Source organism: Pholis gunnellus, assembly GCF_910591455.1.
Source record: "Pholis gunnellus genome assembly, chromosome: 12".
In the NCBI taxonomy this organism is placed as follows: Eukaryota; Metazoa; Chordata; class Actinopteri; order Perciformes; family Pholidae; genus Pholis; species Pholis gunnellus.
The window spans coordinates 9931708-9951076 of NC_136539.1; the positions used below are offsets into that span (position 1 = coordinate 9931708).

General features: G+C 44.0%; 2 protein-coding genes across 3 annotated transcripts in view; both read left to right on the top strand.

Moving 5' to 3' along the window:
- nck2a (NCK adaptor protein 2a) overlaps positions 1-10092 on the top strand; it is a 33008-nt gene extending 22916 nt beyond the window's left edge. The window contains exons 3-4 of the mRNA XM_079169560.1: positions 6137-6921; positions 7717-10092. Of these exons, the coding sequence (XP_079025686.1) occupies positions 6137-6921; positions 7717-7911 (980 nt within the window). The 3' untranslated portion in view covers positions 7912-10092. The remainder of the gene's footprint in view (positions 1-6136; positions 6922-7716) is intronic.
- A 5895-nt stretch (positions 10093-15987) lies between these two features.
- ecrg4a (ECRG4 augurin precursor a) lies at positions 15988-19333 on the top strand. 2 transcript variants are annotated; one of them, XM_079169588.1, is made up of 4 exons: positions 15988-16105; positions 17036-17083; positions 17201-17367; positions 18856-19333. In XM_079169588.1, exons 1-4 carry the CDS (start codon positions 16036-16038, stop codon positions 19003-19005), a joined length of 435 nt encoding a protein of 144 aa, XP_079025714.1. In that variant the 5' UTR covers positions 15988-16035; the 3' UTR covers positions 19006-19333. The 2 variants fall into 2 exon arrangements, with proteins under 2 accessions (XP_079025714.1, XP_079025713.1); XM_079169587.1 differs by having other exon boundaries at positions 17198-17367; positions 18856-19277.
- The last annotated feature ends 36 nt before the right edge of the window (positions 19334-19369 follow it).

Below are 19369 nucleotides of genomic sequence, written 5' to 3' on the forward strand. Positions count from 1 at the left end.
GTAGTCGCAGAGAAACGCATAAGAGACATTTCATGTAAGTTTCAAAATAGGCTTCTTGTTTTAATGATAAATGTGTCCGTAAATGTCTTTTAGTTTAAACAATACTAATATGATGCTTTAATCAATGCACATGTCTCTTTAGTACAAGAGTGATATGGACATGTAGTATAAAACCAGAGCTTGCTGTTGTGTGTGTGTGTGTGTGTGTGTGTGTGTGAGATGCATGTAGCTCCCCCACATGTCCGCAAGCAGTGGCTTTAACCATTTCCCAACACAATTATCTTGTGCGTTGCTATTTCGGTGTTTCCCGATGAGCTCTTTGGTGCAGCTGTCTGGAATAAACAGTCACCTCTAAGCCGTCAGCCGCGGCGTTAAAACGTCTCCGTTGATGTTCACTCGGGGCTCATGAAATTGGTTTAATTCATCAGGACTGCTAGTGAGACAAACGGTCTCATAAGGCTTCCTCGCCGCATATGAAATCATTTCATTTTATGATTTTTGAATTTGGAGGTGGAGGCACAACGTCACCAGAGGTCGCTTACTGAATCCCTTAATAATCGCCATTAGAGCACAGACGCCTGCCGCGGACGTTGACGGACAAAAAGCAGCCCCGGCAGAATGAGACGGCATCAGTTGTAGATGTCCGCTAAACTGGGAGGTTCTGGCAGTGGCGGGCCGTCAGGGCCTGCAAAGCCTTCTCTGCTGGCCTAAACAGAATCACAAAGTTATAGCTATTTTATAATTTAATATTTTTTCTTAAATACATTTAATTTTTTCTTATATGTATTATAATTTATACAAATATTTTTCCCATTATCTTATTTTCTCATTGCACAGCTACTGTGCTCCTCAGTTGCTCTGCTTCCAGTGCAGCTTGTTTTAAGTAGAGCTTTTATCCAATCAGATTTCACCTCTGTGTCTCTAATAAGAAGGGAGGCCCCAGCCTGCAGACTCACCCAGTGCTGGCATGTGCAGTTTAAATTGAATGGGGACGATATTGTTGATTCAACCAATCAGATCTTTCGTTTGGGATTCATGGCCGCACCAGAGCGGTTTGCAGGCCAAGTTACGTCAGCTCAGAGTCCAGATGCCTCTCTGCCAGCAAGGTGCAGAGTGTGCTGTGATTGGTCAGTGGGCGGGCACGTGACTATGTGCCCGCGAAACATGATTGCTAGCAGAGCTTTGTAGCAGACAGAGTTCAAGTGGAAATATTTGATAGACATTTTACCTAGCTTTGTTTTTTTAATATGAAATGGCGGAAGGAGGAGAAACGGATTTAGTGGCGGAGTTACTGGGAACGCTTTTCTCAAGAAGGACATTTCTGAACAAACTGGACAGTAAGAAATGACCCCACAGCTAGCAGCCCTGACCAGCCAGGAAAAGGATTTGTATGCAGCGTCAGAAGCGTTGCACATATTATGGCTGGGAATGTGTTTCATTTTAACTGAGCGTCGGTACTTTTGGAGAGACTCCAGTGGATCTACAACTCACAACCGCGGCCCGCCCTTCGCCGGTCCACGGCCGAAGACGGCCGAAGACGACCACCGAACTGCGGCGGAAAACGGCCCACCGACCGGCCGCGGAAGACGGACAAGCGACCGGCAGCGGAAGACAACCGAACGTCGGTCGAAAACGACGACCGAACAGCGGCGGACCACGGACAACCGACCGGCGGCGGATCCGGTTGGACTTCTTACTGGAACTGATGTACTGGGATTAAACTCTTTGTCAGCATAGACAGCATTTGGTAAGTGAACTTCGTTTGTTTACCTCTACTGTTCATTTGTCAATCGTGGCGTTTTTATGAATAGTATTTGAATGGCTCATGCTCGTGTGGTGGAATGCGTGGATCCGCTGCAGGTCTGCTGGATTGATTTGTTGCTTTGTTGTCATATGAATATATGCGACTGCTCTTGTGAGTTTGTCATTGTGTTACATTGATTTGGACTATATTGTCCGTTAATGACGCAGCGTATAATATGTGCTCGTATTCATGTATCTGCACATTTATTTCATTTGTCAAATGTTGCAGTGTTATGTGAATATGCGGCTTTTACACGAAACAAATAACCGTAGCTGTGACGTCATAATGAGGTTATTAGAAGTGGAGAGCAGCACTGAAGGCCCAGGTATAAAATCCACGGCCCGCCACTGGGTTCTGGTATATAATATAGGTCGAGTCAAGAATGAAAGAATCAAGTTAAAAATGATCAGCTTGCTCCACTTTCTTCAGTCTGGAGCGTGGCACAGAAAACTCCTCCGTTTTGACATTTTCCAGCATTAGTTAACACTTCTTGTACGGCTGGTCGAGGAAGAGAATGCTCAAGAAGTTCGTTAGTAATACAAATAGTAACTTTGTGGCCCTGAAAGGCAGACATATTTAGAGTTGAGGGGGAGGCGAGAGTAAAGAGGGATGTAGGGGGGGGGGGGGGGGGGGGCTGTGTGGATACCAGCCCTCAGGGAAACTCTGCAGCTTTATAAGGGCCAGCGTGGTACAGCCTGCCACTGTCACCCTCACCAGAGTTCATAGTGTGCAGAGAAAACATGCCCCCCCCCCCTTCTACACACACACACACACACACACACACGCACTTCCACACTGATCCCATCAACCCCGTTCTCTGTCACTGTAGGTCTCCGCTTTTTTTTATGATCAGGAGATTGATTAGTGGAGAAATCAGCAGGCAAATGGTCGTGTTGGAGTGATAGATTACCCCTCTGTGCCTGACTTTGTTACGTATCGACTACAACATTACGGCCTAATTCCATTTCAGTCTAAGTAGTTTTCTTCCAGCCAGTAGCTCTTTAGTGTTAAAAGCCCGATCAAATCCAATAGGCAAGAACATTTTCCTGATGAGGTGATGAGCAGTAGGTGAGGTCAGGGCCTAATGGAACTTACTCACACAGTTGAATAGAGAATCTGATTGGCTGAGAGCGGGATGACTTCATCCCGCTCTGTGGTCTCTTTTCTCTCCTTTTCCGGCTCGTCGGTAAGTTGCAGACAGTCTTGTGATTCCTGGCCTCTCCAGCTTTCCTCCTTATTTCCTGTGCTTCAGCGTGTTGCATCGTCGACGTTCATCCAGGCAGAATTGAATTGTAAATGGCTCCACGCTGTTTTGTGTCCCAGTTTCCTCTCACAGGAAATAAAGACCGGAATGGATGAAGTGATTCAGCAAAAGTTCTGCTCATTGCTGAAACTGGGCCAGTACTTACCAGTACAACGAAGTGGCAAGTTAGACTGCTGGGCACCTGAGAGTCTACATGACGCCTGCGTGGGTGTGTGTGTGTGGGTGAATGTGAGGCGACTTGGGTCAAAAATCATTATACACCCCGACAGTCTATTTTACGTACTGTCAAATGAAAATGGTTGTTGTAAGTGTTGTCCGAAAAAAAAGCCCCATTTCCTGCTCAAATGAGCTGCGAAAGGAGGCAAAAATGTGCAGCTGTGTAAAGCAGAATATGTGGTCGACAGTAACTCTCAGAAAGCTCCTGATCAGAGCTTAGATTTCTGCTAGAGCCCCAAAATCCTCTGACTATACATGATCTGTCTATATATATATATATACATACACACACACATTATCTACAGCGTCACGTAACCTGCATGGCTGTAGACTCTTAAGCTCTCAGCATGACAGTCAGTGCAGCGGCGCGCAAATCTGAAGTTTTATTCAAACGTTTATAGTAATTGTTGTGTTTGTTATATACTTGCCGGTGTGTGTTTTTTAGAAGGAGGCGTAAAAGGACGTGATTAGTTGGGGTTTAAGATGTTTGAAGCATTCATCTTCTAATTCGTACACGTCATTTTTCCCCCCCGAAATTCTGCGCTTGCACGCTTGAGAGGCTGCTGCTTTAGGCATTCCATTTGAAGTTCTTGTCTCCGCGAGCCTTTTGGCAGGTTTTACTGGTTTTACACACGGAGTAATACATTAAGTGTGTAAGTATAGACCAAGTGACACTTGTGGAACAGTGAGAAGAGAGCACCAGTGCTATTCAAATAGCTCATCTGTGATTCACTCAAAGTACTCTTTAGAAATCACAGCAGTCGCTGACACGGCGCTGATTCTTCATTTACTCCATTACTGCGTTCTTAAATATGTCTGGTGGGGGGGGGGTTGGTCTACAGTAACTTCCACAACTGTAAGCTATATAGTGAAGCAATATGCTGCAGTCGGCGAGGCTTCTATCGGCTCACTCGAAGTCCTCTGGGCTGGAAAATCTAGTCTCCTTCCTCCAGATGAAGAGGTAGGTGAAGGTTGGGAGTGAATGTGTGGGAGGAGGGAATAGCCTGCTGCTGCTCTAGCCAGCAGGCCAGCGCCTTGAAGTGGAAATGAGTGAAGAGGTGTGTGTGTGTGCGTTAAAGTGTTTTCGCTTTTGCGCAAACGAGTGCGTGCGCGTGTGTGTTCGCTGCCTTCTTGAGAGTGTGTCACTTCGTTAACTCGTGGCAGCGACGGGTCTATTTTATTTTCCCCCAAGGGAGATCACCTGAAGTAGGCTCAAGACTCGGCCTTTTGTCTTTGTCTCGCGAGAACTTGGGGGGAAACAGAATCACGCACACAGCTATCAGATATGTTGGATGCACACTGCTATCCATAAACATGATCTGCTTGGTATTCCTGTCTCGCCCCCTTTTTTTTTTTCTTTGCGTTTTTTTTTTTTTTTTTGTCAGCTGTGGCCTCTGATGTGCTCGGTCTAATGTTTGTGTGAGAAACAGCTGCCAAGGGACTCCTCGTCTTTCTTCACAGCCCTCCTCCTCCTCCTCCTCCTCTTCCTCCTCTTCCCTGCCAACAACTTTCATGCCACTCTGTGTGAACCCAGCCGTTTTCCAAACCACCGTAAAGTGTTGTACTCTGCAGTGACATTTCTGTGGCATTTCGGCAGGGCTCTGTGGGAAAAGCTGGTGATTAGCTGTCAAGAAGTGGGTTATTAGTCGCACACGTGAGCCTCAATTGTCAAGTGAACGGCCACACAGAGTATCATTCTCATTTTTGAAGAGGGCACCTCCTTGGTTGTGTTCAGCTGAGAGACTTTAGAAACTTACGGCCTCATTGAAGTGTGCAAACACGTGTTTAAAGGCGTCTTTGAAAGCACACGGATGGAAAAGACAGACAGGTAAAGGCAGGAGCAGACTTTGATCCGGGATGCGCTTGTCATTATCAAGCCCGTGGTGCGTGCTCCACTTTTCATTCCCCCCGTCTTCACCACCTATTTTCAGCCTTTTGATTAGCACAGATGTGTACACGGTGTGTAGACGGTGTCGCCGGAATACCAACTAGATGGCAAGCTTTCGTTTCATTGTGTTTTGAGTAGAAAGACACGGGGCGCTCAGGGCAAGTGGATGTGTTAATTCTGTTATCAAGAGTATCGATCTGTCCTTCACCGCTGAGGTTTCTCATGGGATGTCCTGTATCCTGTATGTCTACGGTAGTTTTTGTGCTTCTGAGGGTCCATGAGTGCAACTTGCAGCCTCCAATTAGTTTCCTGCTGACCTAAACTCTTCGTCTCCCCGTGGAGCTCCGGCTCTTTCCTGCTTCCTAAAACCTGCTTTCAGTCGTCGCAGCTAAAAGCAGGTCACCAGAGTAGTTTTATACTAACAATGGATTAAATGAGTATTTCCAAAAGGGGTTGCCTGTATTGACAAACCAAGAGAACTTATCGCCTGACTCGGCAGCTCTCCTCATTTCTACAGAGCAATTCAGCATTTCTCAGCTAATTGTTTTGATTATCCAGCGTGCAACGTAACCGTGAGGTTCACTCTTCATCAGGCAGCTGTTAGTCAGCTGTCAGTGGAAAAACTTACTGAAAACTTTCTGCCCAGCAACAAACGACAGGTAGATAAAAGTTAGCGTCGAGCTGGTGAACACAGTGGGACATTTAGGAGACCGAAAACAAAGCCGAATATTAGACTTGCTTCCGCAAACATGATTCCAGATGAATGCTCATGTTGCATCATGTCTGCTGGAAGTGTGTACTAACACGAGTGTCGTATCAGCTTCATAAGGTGATAATATGTCAATGTTGTGTGGCCGAAAAGTCAATAAATGCAGGTGAAACATGTATTCGAAGCAAATCGGAGGAAAAAATCTGGTTCTCTATTTGTGTCACATTCTCTCTTTTGTTTCTGTTCATGCTGCAGGTTTGGGAAAAACTAAGAGGAAGACGAGCGCCCGTGATGCTTCCCCAACGCCCAGCTCGGACACGGAGTACCCCTCCAATGGTAGCGGGGGCGGAGGGGGAGGGGGAGGAGGAGGAGGAGGAGGGGGAGGAGCTGCTGAGAGGATCTATGACCTCAACATCCCCGCCGTAGTCAAGTTTGCCTACACGGGAGAGAGAGAGGACGAGCTGACCCTCGTCAAGGGCACCAGGGTCATCGTGATGGAGAAGTGCAGTGACGGCTGGTGGCGGGGCAGTCAGGCGGGCCGCGTGGGCTGGTTTCCCTCCAATTATGTCCTGGAGGAGCTCGGTGGGGCTGACGACCGAGAGGAAGGAGATTACCAGGGAGGCTCTCAAGGGACTCTGTTGGCCAACGGGCGGGCCGGTGGCCGCGGTACAGCGCTCCACTCGGTGCAAACGCTCTACCCCTTCAGCTCTGTGACAGAGGAGGAGCTGAACTTTGAGAAGGGAGAGGTCATGGAGGTGGTGGAGAAGCCCGAGAACGACCCCGAGTGGTGGAGGTGTAAGAATTCGCGTGGCACGGTGGGCCTGGTGCCTAAAAACTATGTGGTGGTGCTGGACGAGCGGCCCGGCCCGCCCTCTTCTACGCCGAGCCTCCCGCAGAACCGCTCCGTGGCTCCGGCGCGCTCGGGGAAGTTCGCTGGGAGGGACTGGTACTACGGCAGCATCACCAGACACCAGGCCGAGTGCACACTCAACGAGAGGGGAGAGGAGGGCGACTTCCTCGTGCGAGACAGCGAGTCATCGGTGAGTCTGTGGGGTGAAGTCATGGCTGAGTTGCATTACGGAGGCTGGGAGAAACCCAAAAGAGGTAGAAGAGGACATTTAATAGATGTTAGTAGGAGGAAGGTCTGTGTTGGGAAATGTAGGTCGGCTCTGGACAGTTTTTGTTACCGCGACAGCAACGCAACTTTGCTAGATGCAGTCAACTTTACATTTGTGTAGCTGAGAATCAGAATGAAGGTGGAGTTCGGAGATGGGCGTGTTCTGGGCACAAAGCGGCCATTTGTGCCATTTTCACATGAAAATTGTGATTAAAATGACGAAAAGAAACCAGGAAGACAATCTGCTGCTGGTTCAGTAGATGAGGAATATCAGAGACGTTTAGAAAGAAGAGGTTTAACATGTTGTATCACAATGACAGGTGCAGACAACGAGGTTGCATTGAAACAAAATCAATCAAAAAAAAAGTTTAGTTTATAATAATATATACAAGACTACCCTTTTTCTGAAGTATACATGTTGAATGGAATGGAAAAGTAATTAAAAAACATGTGACACTGTGTGCTCACCTCTGTTCAGGTGCTTCAGCCTTCAACAGTGTAGTCTTAAAGAGTCCCTTTACTTTTTACATTTTTCTGGTTTAAAATGTCACATGTTGCCGTTTGAGAAATGCTGGTCCAGATCTTTAAAAGTGAGACTACACTGCCACCTGCTGGAGTGAAGCCGTCTTAAAATGTCATTGCATTGTGTTTTTTTTTTTTTCAGTCACTCTTTCACATTTCTAACCACATCAACAACTGTCTCCCTCTTTATTTTCAGCCCAATGATTTCTCTGTGTCTCTGAAGGCGGCCGGTAAGAATAAGCACTTTAAAGTGCAGCACTCAGAGGGAGTGTACTGTATCGGCCAGCGCAAGTTCAGCTCCATCGATGAACTAGTGGAGCACTACAAGAAGGCCCCCATCTTCACCAGCGAACATGGAGAGAAGCTGTACCTGGTCAAAGCGCTGTTGTGATTCACACGTCCTCACGCCTACACTGGATCACACACACACACACACACACACACACACACACACACACACACTATACACATATAATTCTAATGTCACCCCCTAACTGTCTTAACTCGAGCCTTAGCTCTGGAGCCTCTCGCTGTGGCGTACGTACGACATCCAGCTTTTCCTCTGTCGCCTTCCAGTGGTTTCATCAGGTGAAAGTCTTTCTAGCTCTCCGGCCGAGCAGTTAACACCAAGACGGCGAGCACCGCGTCAGGAACTACCCAGCTGCATGCGTGTCCTTCATGTACGGCAGCTACATGCATGTCCATGTACGGCAGCTACATGCATGTCCTTCATGTACGGCAGCTACATGCATGTCCTTCATGTACGGCACAGTGCATAATAATCCTCCGTCGGCTGGATGTCATCCAGATGTCATCCATGATCTGATGTCATACATATTGTCCGTTTACTACCACGCACATTGTAGGTTACACCATTGCTCTTAATCCACACAGGAAGAAAGACCTCTGAGGGACCGTACTTGTCAAATTGCTGGCCATTGTTTTATTTTCTTCATTCATTTTTAAAAAGAAATCCTTGTTCCTTAGTTAACTTTTTTCTTTTTTTTTTTTAAGATAATTTAAATTCCTCTCCGGAGGTTTGAATCACTGTTCTCTCGTACAATGACTTCACAAAGTGACCAGAATCACTCTCTTGCCTTTTTCTCCTAATTTTCATCATTCCTTTCCATCATGTTCTCCCCATTTTGAATTTGTGTCTTCTGTCACCTTTACAAATAGTTTCTGTCTCCACAGTCTTTAGTAGTGATTGAAAGTGAGCATACAATACTTCCTGTAATATGGGGGGGGGGTTGGGGAGCATTAATGCAATAGGGGAGACCTCTGATTTTCTGTAGAGATGAATGTCTATCAATGTAACCAAATGTGCCACCCTGTACCCGTACTACTGGCTTCAGGTCTGCACTGCACTCACCATACTTGTCGTTCATTTGTAGCTCTGTGCTCATGCTTTATATTGTGTCACATTAGACATGTTTCTGTTCTGTTCTCCAGTATGTGTCTGTGGCTGCGTGAAGATACTTGACTGATGAATAATAAAAAAACAAAACGAAAAAACCTTTTTGGTAACAAGTTTGAGTAACTACACTTGATGTGCTCCTGCAAATGAATGCAGTTATGAAATTGAACCTCTTCTGGTGTAGTATCTGTCAAAGATATCTTTTGAGAATCTTGTCATTTCAGAGAATTTTAAGAAACGTGTTGTTTTACACACGGATACACAGATATTTCTACACCATTAAGTGATCGACTGAGACCTAAATAATGAATGAAACTGAGACGGGATGGCCCTGAGCTCTACACTGAAACTTCTCACATCGTCATTCAAAGGTCAACAAATAGTTTGGAAATACTTCATGATACTACTCATTCGTGAAACCGGTCCTCTAAACCCCTCCCCACAACAGCAATTGTCCAATCGTAGCTTAGCAACTGTAAACTCGACATGGCAGTTCTGTGTACGCGGGTGTGCTGTGTAGCCTGTAAGAATGCAGATGGACCCTTCTTCCTCCAAGGCCCAGGAGCCCACCGTTAATTAGCTTGGCTCGTTAGCTCACAACATCTTCCCGCGACAGTTGTCATTTAAGATATTGAATGTTGCTGGCTAGAAATGAGACGCCTGGACAGGATGTGTGCCTCCGGCTAATATAGTTGTTTCAGAAATGACTGGTAAACTGCTGTCAATAGCATCTTAAGCTGCATGTGCTGCGCATGACCAGGACTTTGAACAAGCGGAGCGACAGTAGCTAAGGGAGCCGGGCTAAACAGTCAATTTATAATTCGAGTAATCCTTTACTGCAAGAAACCAAATATACAAATCTGGTCTATAATGACAAGAGTATTCTAGGCCTACCAAACATGCTACTCGTCTATTTTCTTTTCTTTTGTGCGTTTGTTTACCAATGGAAGTGTTGTTGATCATGGGGTCCTCAGCTTTTATATGATATATCTGAATGTTATTGAGCATTGTTATTTAATTCTTGTCTCCACTGTATGTATATATAAAAAAAAATAAGATGACGTGCATATATGAATCGCTGAGATCAAACTATGGTACTGTATCACTGACAACGTGATGAGAATTTAAATACTTTTGTTCAATAAATCTTTTTGAAAAATACTAAAATGACACGTGTTGAAATGTGTGATTGGTTGTCCTCTTTACTATCCTGCTGGTTGTTGTGCCTCCCTCCTACCTGTACTGGCACTCATTAGGAAGATACTTTTTCCTACGTTACAATTTTATCCAGATAAACACGCATATCAGGAGCAATTCGGGGTTCAGTGTCTCACTCAAGGACTCCAGAGGTGGACAGAATGAGCCACAGATTGAATGATCGACCCTACGTTTAATGGCTGACACGCTCCACGACATGAGCTACATCTGCCCGATGTGTCACCAGAGAGAGTCGGGCATGTCGTGCGCAGCAGGCATTTACAGAATATACTATACTGTATATACTAACGTAACAAACGAAAAAACTCTTCCTCACTTCCCTGGAGTCAACATGTGATAACTGGTTCTCAACAATGCTGCGAGCAGCAGTAATTATATTGCATGTCTTAAAAAAGAATGAAGAAATGAAGACAATTAAAAAATGTCACAGTATAGTCATAGTATATTATGTCGTAAAAAAGTCATAAAAAGTTAAAGTATAGTATGTGATAAAGTCAGTAAAAGTCATAGTACCATTTGTCATAAAAAAGTCAAAAACAGTCATCGTATAGTATGTTGTAAAAAAGTCAGTCTAGTTTGTTGAAAAAAAATTATAGTATAGTACGACATCAAAAAGTCATTAAAAGTCATAGTACAATATGTATTTAAAAAGTCATAGATGTAGTATGTTGTAAAAAAGTCACAGTATAGTATGTCATCATAAAAAGTCACAGTAAAATATGTCAAAGATTATAGTATAGCACGTCATAAAAAAAGTTGTAAAAAGTCATAGTCCATTTCATAAAAAAAGCCATAGTATTGTGTGTCGTGAAAAAAAGTCACAGTAGTATGTCATAAGAAAGTCTTAAGTCACAGCACAGAAAGTCACACCTCAGCAGTACTGTGGTTTATGTACTATATTTGAGAAAATGTATCTTTTGGAAGATATTCAATTACTATTCAGTGTTTGGGAACGACATTTACATCTGTCACGGGAACAATAACACATGATAACATTATTTGTTATTTTCCGATCAAAACGATGTATTTAACAACGGAGGAGAAAGTATTTTGACCTTGCAAAACTATCGCTTAAATGTTGGCTGCAGTACCCTATACATCCACACGATGGCAGTGTTGAGCTTCTTACGTAGTCACCTGCCAGCCGTCCACATTTTCAATATCCACATTACTGTCATCCAGTTGCCTGTTTGACTTCCTGTTTGAGCAGAACTATTTTCAATGAGCTCAGTTTAGAAACAAACACTTAATTACTTCATAAAATAGTGTGTCAAGTCCGTTGTTTCTCCTTTGCAAATTTATTTAAAATGGGAATAAGAAAAACCTGTCGCATGAGTCGTAACCTAACTGGTTTGTTTTGTGTTATTAAAAGGAAAATTAATGGAAAACTCAACAAAGCAGCCAAACTGAAAGGGGAGCGAGGCCCGGAGGGAGAGCGGGAGACTAACTGACTGCTACAAGCTTAAAGGTTCACCATTTGACATGATGGGCTCCCACGCACACTTACACTAATGGAAATAAGTGGCTATTATCTTGTCTTTTCCTTTTTATTTATACGTACTGCATGTTCCCTCAATCCCAGGTAGCCCTTTTTCTTGTTACTAGCAAATCTCACAAAAGCACAGAAACGTATCCTGAGGGGACCTTTAGCTGCCAGCGCTTTCTGATGGACTGACTGAGTTTGTCTTCAAAAGAAAGATTATCAGTCACTCACAGGCAGCAGCAATGGTCGGTGTGGTCGGGAATGACATTTTATGAGGATTGGATTTGTTCCTCTTTAAGAAAGACAAAAAAACATCCTTAAAACCCCAGGAAGCCCGATGCTGACCAGCGACCGGCTCTCAATCCACAGCCTTGAAGTCGGTCAGCTCACTGATGTGCCCGGAGTTGTGACCGGGCCGCCTACAGTACCACTCCAGTAGCTAGTGTATGCCTGACCAACAACTTGCCTTCAGTTGAATATGCAATCAGAAACAGGGGAAGACGTAATTCCCAACAGTGTGTTTATTTTTGGGGGGTTAAAGACACCTCTTTGATCTTTTAGGAATCCATTTAGGTTGTTTTCAGGATGAAATTAAATCTTATTGCATAAGAAATATTTGTCATTCCTTTATGAAATCCTTTTTTTGCATCTTCCCTCAAGTTAGTTTGCCTGTAACTTTCTGTGAATAGTGCTCATCTTGGCAAAGACAACTTTTTAAAAAATGAGGCTTGTAGCAGTCAGTTAGTCTCCCGCTCTCCCTCCGGGCCTCTCTCCCCTTTCAGATTGGCTGCTTTGTTGAGTTTTCCATTAATTTTCCTTTCAATAACACAAAACAAACCAGTTAGGCTACGACTCATGCGACAGGTTTTTTTTTAAATCAGATCCCATTTAAAATAAATGTTTGCAATTTGAAACATTAATTCCTTCAGTAAGTTGCCTGTAAGAAAAAGAGAAAAACACCAACGTTGTCCGTTACACTGTCACTGGAAAAGATCATCTGCACTTTGTGAGGAAGCCGACAGTCTGTGCCGTTTGTAATGAAAGCACAGTAACGCTTCCTCTGACCCACAACAGAGACACACAGACTCAACCATCACTCCCTCCCCTCTCTGCCGATGTACTCGGAGAGAAGCAGACATCCACAGAATAGAGTGAACCTGATAACTTTGTCACTGAACGTTGACACAGTCTGTCTGTATAGACGATGTGAAAACTGCCTGATACAAACTTCTTTTCATCCGATTTTATTCTACCTTTTGCTTTTCTCTCCTTTTACACCTGGAAATAAATAAATAAAATCTAAGCAGCTCAAGGACAAAGCTCACACTGAGCTCCTGACAACAGAAAAAAATATATATCGTAGCAAAGGTAATAAAGGAGATTGAGGGCCAGTGTCTGCATACACAACATATTAACAACACGTAAGGACATTTCTTACACGTTGTGGCTAGAAAATATGTTATATCCTTCTATACAAAGCAAATGGACATGACGGAAGTGAAAAGGGCTCCCTGAAGTACTTTGGACAGAGGCAGGTGTAAAGACGCAATATGTGAAAAACAAACATATCCGCCTTCCCTCTCTTCCTCTAATCCAGATGCAGTCGTCATCCTGAGATCAGTCTGAGACAGAAGGACGAGGGACAGGACCACAAGCAAGTAATCTTCCACTGATCCGGTAAGACGAGACAGAAGATGATATTGATGAAGCAAACATGTTCTTCACACATGGGTTTTATTCTCAGATACGTAGCCTGCAGCAGTTTTCCTCCTGAGAATATTACATTTCAGCATTACAGTACATCATGTTCTACATATTCTGATGATGCTCAGATGTTCTTTATGCACCACCTGCATTCACACACACACACACACACATTTCTCTTAAAGTATGCAATTACTTTTTTCGGGGTCAATCCTTTTGTGTTCTGTCTTTTAGTTCCTGAAAGCATGCATGCTCTCTACATGTCTGTGCTCCTCTATTTTCTTCTCCTGTCTCCGACAGGTATGTCAGCAGCTCATACACGCCATTACACATGAATGGACGGGACATTGAAATACACATTCGTTCTGAAATGATGGACAAGGTGTGAAATAATGTTCTCGCCTCGTTCTGCCATCTGCCATTTCATGCTTTGACAGGAGCAGAGGAGAGCGATGCCGGCGGCAGAAGAGGCGAGAGGGAGGGACTAAGCCTGCCCTATACTGGGGGCCTGTGGGCGTCAAGACTTTTTCGGGTGGCTGGGGTCACGACGGGGTGCAGGACCTGGCTCGTACCGTCTGGGCTCACTTTCCCGTCGGCAGCGAGCTGGGCTACGATAGTCCAGAGTCCGACTCCCAAGCTGAGGAGTGAGGCAGAGGAGAGACGGAGTGGAAGTCCCCTTTAACACCTGGTTAGATGTTCACAGTTAAGACGATCAATAGCAGTTTGTAGACTAATATAAGTGTCTTTATTGAGTGGTTGAAGAGGGTGGGGGGGGGGGGTCTCAAACAGAACATTAGGGTTAAATGGAAAATCTAAATTGAAAATGTTTACATTCGCACATCTTTAAGGTAATTAAAGGCTTTCATTCTAGTCCGATTTTGACTTTGGGATTTGTGTTTCGAGTGAGGAGTGTTTGTGGGAACTTGGAGGGGCATGTGGGAAGCTGTGTGCAGCACACTCAAGATTGTCAACTCAAGTCAAGTAGGAGGCGAAAGATGGAAGCTGGAGACAAACCGACTGGTGTGAAGGAACAAAAAGAGGAAATTGGAGCAAAGTTTAAGTTTTAGAGGAACAAATGTGTATCTCTGATCTCACGGTGTTTCGATTCACACACTCCTGGGGTAACAAACAAACATATGACAAATTATCTTTGTCCAAGAAGGCTCTGACGGAGATAATTTCATGTTTTTGAGAGCCAACAGAAAAAGCTTTGTGCCTGAATGCGAGTCTCTTCTTTCCGGCGCAGTGTGTGGCACAGTACGTTTGCACATGGGAACAAAAAACTGAAGGCCAGATGATGCGTTCGATTTGTAGGTGGCAGCGAGCCTTCCTTTTCATAGCAATCAATTGGCAATCAAAAGCGACGATTTGTGCCTTTTTGCTGAGCTTTGCAGCACATCAGCCTTGCAGCACATCAGCCTTGCCACAAGAGCACTTGAATAATCAATCCAGTTCATTCCACTTCAAAATGAGTTGACCTCTGTTCTCTTCAGTGCCCAGTGTGTGAGCGCTGGAGAGAGAAAAAGGGCTGCAAAGAGCCTCTAAAAAGAGGATGTAGCCACTTTTACCAGAGCCTCATTGATGAAATGACAATAGCAAGAGTTTGACAAACGTAATCATCCTCTGTCTGCATTCTTAGGCCTTCCACCTCTTTCTGTCTTTCTGTCTTTTGTCATGTGGCTCACTTCACCTTCTTTCCAAATCCTTCATGAAAGTGGTGCAATCCTCTGCCAGCTTCTGGGCTTCCTGCATTCCAGCTCAGCCTGTGAGAGACAGAGAGACTGTTTGTAGTTCCAAACCAAACGCTTTCCCCCTGTGACACACACAGACGCATTCAAACGTATTACAAGTTCAAGCCCCGTCGAGTGAGACTTTCTGAATGAAACCTCTATAAAGTAACAGTTTATCAATCAGCGTAGTGTCAGAACGGTTGTGATCCAGTCGTTAAAGTATAAAGTCTTCCCTTTAAAAAATGAAAAGTTGAATTTATAAGAAATAAAACACTCTCTTGCGCAATTGAATGCACTCAGCAGTTTGCAACTACAGCCTTTCTTGGTCTGGTATGACCAGTAGCTTATGGCTGCAACAGCCCAGTTCGAATGGCGACGTGCACTTCGTCAGCTGAAGTGGAGGAAGTGGAGAACAGTGGTATCTGCCTGGACTAAAGGTTATTCATTCATAACCCAAGGGGAGGATTAGCTGGAGCATTACATTGTGAAAACAATTAGACTGAAATATGTTTAAAGTCACTCTGCATTCAGCTTCATCTGCAGCATCACTTTTTAAACTTGGTACCTGAAGAAAAAAAAGAAAGAAAGCTGTTTAATATTCTTGGCTGGTATTTAGACTCCTGAGACTGATAAATTGCAATCCTGAATCTTTTCCCAGAGCAAAGTGCGTGACAAACCATAGTCCGGTAAATAGGAGCTCTGCTTTTTCCTCCTTCCCACTGCCGCTCATGTACTGTTGCACATATGGGAGATGGAAAAGTACCTTGGACACACATGAAAATTCATTTAAGAGTGGAATATCTCCCAGCTGCAGCCTGCAGGCGAGGAGGTAGACGACATTCCACCCCCATAGGCAAGTTTCAACTTGGAAAGTCTGGGTTGCCGCCCACTCTTCGCTCTGGATGTGCAGCAGTTTTACGAACAGTTGTTGCTTTTAATGTTAAGACTCTGAGCGGATACACGATGGCATCCCAGCGGCTCTATTTGCGGTTAATGGGGCTGGCTGTGTTGCTGACATTCATTGCTCTTAGAGGTGAGCTCAATCTCGCTCTTTTCTCCTGCTTTGCTTTTTTTTTTAAACCTGCTAAATAGATCCTTGCTGTTATTTAAGAGAATGCTCGGTGTTAGAAGAGATGAAAAGGAAAAAGCAGACAGACGGGGAAAAATGAAGAAACAGTAAAGGGAAAATATGGACTCATTACAGCACAAAAGAACAGATTGAAAAGTCCATAAGCATAGTTTTATCCACATTACTTTTAATCAGTACAATTTACTTTTCAGCTGCCCACTTTTCAAAGCATTTGAATGTATTGCTATTCTTTAATGTGTTTAATTTATGGGAATTCCCATCACAGTGAACACCACGTCGGCTTCTATTATTGTAATTAAATTACACTGTTGTTATGTTTATTATTTCACTTTTTGTTTATGTGAGAAGGACAGAGCACGCTAATGAACACTGGTAAAAAAATAACAAGATGTAAACAGGCCGGAGTTAGCAAGAATGCTAATTTCATCCATAAGTCCCCAGGCAGGTAAGATAAATAGAAACATTACAAATGACAATATACAAATCGTCCACAGTTAGAGTTGAGCCGAAGATATCCTACTGTACACCGTCCGCCAGTGACAATGAATTGATTGGATGTATGTTGCCAACTCATTAAACGACGCACAATTATATTTTCATCTATAATAAAAAAATCAGAAAATGTGCAGCAGTGCCAACAGAATAATGAGAAAATCAGAACATGGAGAGTTTTGATGAACCATCTTTATACGAGTCGCCTTAAACATCTTGCCCATAACGGACCAAAACCTACAACTTACTAACTGAATGTAAACATTGTGACTGACGTTTATGACAGCTGATTTAATTGCGTTGTATACGACAAGAGTCTAACTTACCCGACATGAAGAATGGTACTGCAGCTCATTAGCTCTGTTGACTCTCCTCTTACAGATGTATCCAGTAACAGCAGCTTGCTCAAGATCATAAAGACAAGAGATGGTAACATGTTTACTTCACAGTGTGATCATACTGCTGATACAAAGATCAACTCCAGTAAAAGAGGTTTTGGGAAATGCCCTTTCATTCTTCTGCCCGGTTGTGCTTCCCCTCCAGTAGCAGGAGCTGCTGCTGCCCCCTCAAAGTCCTCTGTCGCCGTCCCCTCTTCTGAAGCCCAGCAGTTCCTGGCAAAACTGAGCAGAACAAAGAGGAACCTTTGGGATCGCAGTAGACCAGACGTGCAGCAGTGGATTGCTCAGTTTATGTACATGGGATTTGACGAGCAGGTGGGTAGTGTCCGTTTCTCCTCTGAACTCCTGAAGCTTTTCTCGCACGCACCAAAAGCAGAGACAGTCAGAAACACAAACAACCATTACGTGATTCACTCAGAGGCAGAGCTTTTAAATAAATGAATCCTACACTTCCCATAATGCACCCTGTTTGTTTGTTTTTGGAGCATGTACCCAGCACGTGATGCTCTTAGTCAGTTTCTTGCTATAATCAATGAGTAAAATAAATACAATCTAAATATGTTCTGCTTAAGTTGAAACACTTTATTTCATGTCTCTCTGTGCTCTTCTCTCTGGTTTGGAGTGGGCGGGCCTCAGGTGGAAAAATGTGTCAAATAATCATATCAAAAAACATATAAAAAAAAAAAAAAAAAAAGGAAAAATCATGAAGTCACTGAACTCACATTTGTGCCACACCGCTAGTATTCTACATGGATTTGATTGTACTTCAGCATCTCGGTCGTCGGTGACTAACCAACCATCACATTTTTAACGATATGGAACAATATTCACGAGGGCCAAGTTTCCTATTATTGTCAGGAGGTGACGCTGCTCTCCAGATTTGACATGCTTCTCTAAATCTAGACCGTTGTACTGGTCCTTGCTAAATTAGAATGGTGTCACGATGATGTCATAACCATTCCTTCTTGTTCGTATTTCTTGGCATTTCTATTGAGATTGAGCAATATTTAAACCAAGATGTGTTGACACTTGTGGGGTTGTTTGCAGACGTTGCCAGGCACTGATCAAACCACACCCGGACAATCTGATGAAGCAGATTGTAAACTCTCAGCGGGGCTTTAAACCTGGCTGAACACAGACCACACAAAAACACAAACAGATAAAGCGGACAATAAAAATGTAGTAATTTTGATCTTTATGTTTCTTAGATAAGTGGATGACAAAAAGGTGGAAAACTGGTGGAAAGCTGTAATCTTGTTTTGATGTCTAAACGATAATCTTTTCAAAAGGCACATTCATCCGCACAAAGTTGCCGTCATGAGTGACCGAATAAATACAAACGGCATCGGCAAAGCATGAATTCCCTCTCTCACATCTCCACTTAGAGCCAGTTTCAGCTGTCTCTCAGGTCAGCGACTGTCATGTAGAATTCAGCAGGGATAGCTAGGATTGGAGGGAACAGATATGAGCAGAAAAGAAAAAAAAAAAAAAGGCGCGAAGTGCACAAAATGACCTCGCTGACAGAAAGCATTTTCTATTCAGCCATTGTAGCAGTGATTCTCTCACAGTACCATTTACGACACCCGTGTGCGCCATTTGCTGTTGAGCCCTTGAAAAGGCCAAAGCTGTGAAAGCAATGGCCTTTTCAAGGTTTGTATTTTCTGCATAGATTTGCCAAAGCCGTGCTTCGTGTAGACACCTTATCGGCTGCCTCCGTCTTATTAGCGTCACGTTTGTTGAGCCTGAGAAGTCTAACGAGTCACATCTGTGGTGTGTGTGTTTTTTTTCCTCTTTCCTCCCCAGAGGCTGGAGACTGATCTGTTGTACTGGATGAACCAGGCTCGCTCCACTGACCAGGGGCGTCAGCACCACTATGATGAAAACGCCCCCATCGGCCCGCGTGACCCTGGTTCTCAGAGACACGGCGCCGATGTCAACTACGACTACTACTGACTGTGATAGTCTGTTTAGTGGGACACATGCCATGCAGCTGGCATTACCCACCGTACTCCACAGCTGCTCTGGAAGTATAACCCAACACTTTCTCTCCATCATCATCATCATCCCTGTATTAGTTATAGAGCAGAGGCGATGTTCAATGCTATTTACATTTTTTACAAGTAATGTTTTGAGGCAGCTGATTTGTATGAGAAATGAAATCTGATGTCTGACTCGTCTCACTAGATTATTTGCAAATAAAGACTCGTACTGCACAAGTCCTCTGCCTTTTCACTTCCACTAAACAACAAGAGTAGAAATGCATCACACTCTCTCACACGCGCACACACATATTGCCTTCCCTAATTATATCATACGC